The sequence below is a fragment of the Pelodiscus sinensis genome, chromosome 30 (assembly GCF_049634645.1).
Source record: "Pelodiscus sinensis isolate JC-2024 chromosome 30, ASM4963464v1, whole genome shotgun sequence".
Classification (NCBI taxonomy): Eukaryota; Metazoa; Chordata; order Testudines; family Trionychidae; genus Pelodiscus; species Pelodiscus sinensis.
In genome coordinates, this window is record NC_134740.1 from 12237746 (window position 1) to 12243778 (window position 6033).

Consider the following 6033-nt stretch of genomic DNA (forward strand, 5'->3'; position numbering starts at 1 on the left):
CATGGTCTCAGAAGCCCGTGAATGAAATAAAACCACCCCTGCTCCCTTCCACACACACAGCCCCTTCAGCGAGGAGACACAACGTCTCTTCTTACACAAGCTAGACGACGAGTAAGTGATCCAAGCCCTCCGTCGTTCTCCTGCTGCAGTCCACGGGTGTTGTGCGATGGGAGAAAGACCAGGCTACTGGTTTCTTCCTGTCACTTTTCTGTACGTAATCCAGGGGCTCTGCTCGCACTAGAGTAAGTTGGCTTTTCGCTCACACGGCGGAGGCTTTGCCTCCAAGGGGCCTGCCTGTCAACAACTTCGCTGTGTCACCATTGCACAGATGAGCTGAGAACATGAGGGCGTGTCTGAGTAGATTGGATGCATGGGTTCTTTTCAAATCTATCTATCTATCTATCTATCTATCTATCTATCCCCATATACCCTATCTATCTATCTATCTATCTATCTATCTATCTATCTATCTATCTATCTATCTATCTATCTATCTATCTATCTATCTATCTATCTATCTATCCCCATATACCCTCTCTATCTATCTATCTATCTATCTATCTATCTATCTATCTATCTATCTATCTATCTATCTATCCCCATATACCCTCTCTATCTATCTATCTATCTATCTATCTATCTATCTATCTATCTATCTATCTATCCCCATATACCCTCTCTATCTATCTATCTATCTATCTATCTATCTATCTATCTATCTATCTATCCCCATACACCCCCTCTATCTATCTATCTATCTATCTATCTATCTATCTATCTATCTATCTATCTATCTATCTATCTATCTATCCCCATACACCCCCTCTATCTATCTATCTATCTATCTATCTATCTATCTATCTATCTATCTATCTATCTATCCCCACACACCCCCTCTATCTATCTATCTATCTATCTATCTATCTAGCTATCTATCTATCTATCCCCACACACCCCCTCTATCTATCTATCTATCTATCTATCTATCTATCTATCTATCTATCTATCTATCTATCTATCCCCATACACCCCCTCTATCTATCTATCTATCTATCTATCTATCTATCTATCTATCTATCTATCTATCCCCACACACCCCCTCTATCTATCTATCTATCTATCTATCTATCTATCTATCCCCACACACCCCCTCTATCTATCTATCTATCTATCTATCTATCTATCTATCTATCTATCTATCTATCTATTCAAATCCAGCTGACAGTCTCTCTATTAGATCTCAGTTGATCTATTTTTCTCTGAATCTATTATTGTCAAATCAGCCGTATTAACCATCATGGGTCATGTTGTGAGCTACATCTCAGGGGCGTTAGGCTAATTTACACTATATGAAGATCTGTCCCCATATTACCTGACTGCCCCACAAAGTGAGAGCTAACCCCAAACAGGCACCTCCGCTTGTCTTGCGTCTACTTAAGGTTTGTGTTAGTCGTGTTATTGTGGTGCAGGTGGTGGTGGTGTGGGTGTTTGTTTCTCGTTTCTCCTCCTCTCGTCCTTACTCCCCTCTGCTCCCCAACCCTCCTCCTCCTCCTTCATTGAATCCAAAGGGAAATGATATTCCTTGATGTGGGTCCTCTCTTTGGTTTGGACACAGTCGGGTGGGTGGGCAAAGTGTGAACCCTTCTCACACAGTCCATTTCTAGCATGCCCTGCACCCGTTGCTCCAGCGTGAAGAGGTGTTTAATATATCTCATCCCTCCCTCCCGCTAATGTGTGTTTCTTTAGTTCCTTCCATGTTCTCCTGACTTTCCATGGAGTGTCCAGACGCCCTGGAGAGCTGTGAAAATATCACTCACGCCCTAGGGGCCAGAACCTGCACAGACCCTGTTCCGCACGGTGAGTAAATGTCTCCATTTATAAAAATGTAGTCTGGTGTAGCTGAAGCAAAATACAGGCTACATAGTCCTGTATTTTGCTCCATTTATAAAGAGCTTTTCCCACTGCCAGCCAACACATCAATTAAACAAATCCCACCTCAATAAATGTTTCCTCAGCACTGATGTTTTCCATGAGAAAACATTGATGTTGAGGACACTTTGTATTTTCCATGAGGTTTCATATTGACTCTTCTGCAGCAGAATTAAAGTTTTCTCTCTTCCAAAGTTCCCTAGCGATTCAGGGTGAGCACGTGTATTGGATCAGAGGGGTAGCCGGGTGTGTCTGAATCTGCAATAGCGGTGAGGAGTCCTGTGACACCTTATAGACTAACTGAAGTGCTGGAGCATCAGCTTTCGTGGGCAAAGACATGCATCTGACGAAGTGGGTCTTTGCCCACGAAAGCTTATGCTCCAACACTTCAGTAAGTCTATAAGGTGCCACAGGACTCCGCGCCGCACATGTATTGGAATATTGGAATTTCCATCAGACCTTCCATTTTCCAGCCAGAACTGAAGCGGCTTTTGTGGTTGTGCTCAGAAATGTCAATGTAAGTTCCCCAAAGAGAGGCAGAAGAATTTCCACCTCTTCTCCAGTGCTCCTTCTTGAGAGATCACCCTTCCCTTTGGATCTGTGCTGGGCCCATTGTACTACTGTGCTACTCCCGAGAGTGCCTTGATGGTTTGATTCAATTTTCTCTGTTTGATTCCTTTGAGAGCGTGTGTGTGTGTGTGTGTGTATGTGTGTGAGAGAGAGAGAATGTGTATGTGTGTGATTGTGTATGTGTGTTGAATTTCCAAAAGACTGTTCTTACGGTTGTGGCACAAAATCTGGTTTCACGAGACCCCACTTCTATTTCTGGGAATGCTGACTCACTGCGTAGCCTAAATATCTTCATTCTTTCATCCTCAGTTTCCACCTGAGTAATTTGTTATTATTTCATGCATATTGAAGGCGATAAGGGCATCCAAACTGTTTATATGTGTTACTGCTCATTTTTATTTCAACTCTGTTGTTTTCAGGGTAATACCCATTATTGTGAAGTTCCTTGTGAAAACTAAAACATCTGGTATAAAAGAAATCGCATCTTGCGAGGCAGGATCTTTCCTTTTCCAAACCCTTTTCAGCCAAGGAATGAGAAAAGATCCTCAACGGGTGTAAATCACTAAGGCTCTGTATCCCTGTGAGACTGATACCAGATGAGAATCTGACCTCTTCTTTCCGTCACTGAGAGAAGCCAATGCATGTCCCATGTCACTCTGAGAATGAGAGAATTGACTGAAATTGACCTCTCTCATTTCGGGAAGAATGTCAGTGCCAGAAATGTCAGCAGCCCTCCCTGGGTTTCAGCTTTTGCCCATCGGAGATGGAGTTGGCCTGGCATTTTTTCACTCTCTGGAGGGCTTTAACTATGCTGGTCTCCCTACTTACACTTTACTCCTGGGAGCAGCCCCCCTCAGTGGGAATATTTGCAGGACCATAGCATGGCTCCTATGTGTGAGATGATAATTTTGCCCTGTATGAAGAAATCTTATTGGCTACATCTACACAAGGACAGCCATTCTTGCACAAAAACTTGTGGAGCATCTTGTGCAAGTAAATGTACATTAAAGCATCAGAACAGAGGGCTTCTTGCACAAGAGTTATTCCTCTCCTCACGAGGAATAAGTCCTCTTGTGCAAGAACTCTTGCACAAGAAGGCAGTGTGGACAGGCAACAGGAGTTTCTTGTGCAAGAAACCACTATGGCTAAAATGGCCATCAGAGCTTTCTTGTGCAAGAGAGCATTCATGCTTCCATGGACACTCTTGCGCAAAAGCACATGGCCATGTGGACACGCTCTTGCTCAGGATCTTTTGCACATGAACTCTTGCGCAAAACTGTTCTTGTGCAAGAAGCCTGCAGTGTAGACGTAGCCATTAAGCAAACTTGACAGCAGAATAACACTCCCAGAAGGACAAGGAAACAAAAGGAAAGACTCATCCCTTTTTTTGAGCATTCATCTAGACATAAAATTGTGTCTGAGGAGGTAGACTACGTTCCCGGGCAGAGGAAAATAGTAAAACTCCTTGGCTGGTAGAAATTGATGAGGATCTTTGCAGTCAATGTATCAGATCCCCCACCTGTTGTAAATCAGCTGTAATTCCACTGCAGTCAATATGGTCACGTCTGGGGCTGATCAAGACTGACATCATAACAGCGACACCCCTTTGTACCTGCTGCTCAGAGCGCCCCAGGACCCATATTGTACTGCAGCTGGTTTTACTGCGGAGGGTCCCAAGGGATGGTGACCCAGCCTGACTTGTTCAATTCAGGGTCACGTGTTTGGTGTTCCACAGATTCAGCTCCAGCGTCTCTTCCTTTCTCACCCCTGCAGATGACCTATTCTGTGAGTGATCCTGGCGAGAACCAGACCATCGCCGATGGGTTCATCCTGGTGGGCTTTTCCTATCTTAACGAGCTGCAGATTGTTCTATTTCTGATGCTTCTGGTCACCTATCCAGTTGCCCTGGTGGGGAACATGCTTATTATCCTCCTGATAAAGCTGAACTCCTCTCTCCACACCCCCATGTATTTCTTCCTGGTCAACCTGTCTCTCTTGGAAATCTGCTACACCACCAATGTGGTTCCTCAGCTGCTGGTTCACCTCCTGGTGGAGCAAAAGACCATCTCCACTGCGGGCTGTATGGTCCAGATGTTTGTCTTCACCACCCTGGCTCTCACAGAATGTTGCCTCCTCGCAGCCATGGCCTACGACCGCTACGTGGCCATCTGCCACCCCTTGCACTACACCACCATCATGAGCGGCCGGGTGTGTGTACAGCTCACGGGGGCGTCATGGACCATCGGTCTCTTGGCAGAAGGAGCTGAGACACTGTGGCTCTTCAGCCTGCCCTTCTGCGGATCCCACCGCATCCACCACTTCTTCTGCGACATCCGGCCAGTAGAGATGATGGTGTGCGTTGACATATCGAAAAATGAACTCATGGGCTTGACTGTGGCAGCGCTGTTCATCATGGGCCCTTTCATACTGATACTCCTGTCCTACATCCTCATCATTTCCACCATCGTCAAGCTGCCGTCAGCAGAGGGGAGGCGTAAAGCCTTCTCCACCTGTTCTTCCCACCTCACAGTGGTGACTTTGTTCTACGGAACAGGCCTTTCAACTTACCTAAAACCCATATCCAGCTACACGCCAGAGAGTGATCACTGGATTTCCCTCATGTACACTGTTGTGACACCCATTTTGAACCCCATAATATACACACTGAGGAACAAAGAGGTGAAAGGAGCCTTCAGAAAAACTCTGGAGAAGAGCATCTGTTCCCACAGCTAGAGAAATTAGGGAATGAAAAGGAAAGTTAGTTGAAACAATGGAAAAGAGGGAAACATTACAATTTTCTGAATTTTTCCTGAGGATGCTTATTTTATTAACTACTATTTTGCCTTTTGCAAAACTTTCACTTGTTGTAAACCCTTTAGGTCTGCAGAAAGTCCATTGGGCTTCGCTTTTTGCTGTTCTGTCAGCCCAGTGCACATTTGAGGTTTCATCTTGCTTTGAGTTGAGTATTTTATCTGTCGAATGCATTTTCCCAGAGTGCTCTCTGGCCTAGATTTCAATATTATTCTCTGGCACTTATGAAGGTCTCCCTAAGTCAGTCTCTGAGGGTGTGTCTAGACTACATGCCTCTGGCAACAGAGACATGTAGATTAGGCTACCCGGCAGAGGAAAATGAAATGGCTATTTAAATAGTCCCCGCTTCATTTAAATTTAAATGGCTGCCGTGCTGTGCAGATCAGCTGTTTGTTGGCTCAGCGCACTAGTCTGGATGCTCTGCGGTCAACATCAAAGGCATTTGTCGATCTCCCCGGTAAATCTCATCCCATGAGGCATACCAGGCAGGTCAACAAATGCCTTTGATGTCGACTGTGGAGCATCCAGACTAGCGCACTGAGCTGACAAACAGCTGATTTCATTTTCCTCTGCCGGGTAGCCTAATCTACACGTCTCTGTCGCCAGAGGCATGTAGTCTAGACACACCCTCAGAGAGCTTGCCTTCCTCATCTGACTGGGTCATACAACTACTCAGGAAGTGTCTCTTCACTACAGAGTTTTGTCGGAAAAACAACCATTTTT

General features: G+C 45.1%; 1 protein-coding gene across 1 annotated transcript; it reads left to right on the forward strand.

Moving 5' to 3' along the window:
* The first annotated feature begins 4272 nt into the window (after nucleotides 1-4272).
* On the forward strand, nucleotides 4273-5232 carry LOC102448297 (olfactory receptor 10C1-like). The gene has a single exon (XM_025191026.2). It carries the CDS (start codon nucleotides 4273-4275, stop codon nucleotides 5230-5232), a length of 960 nt encoding a protein of 319 aa, XP_025046811.2.
* Nucleotides 5233-6033: the final 801 nt, after the last annotated feature.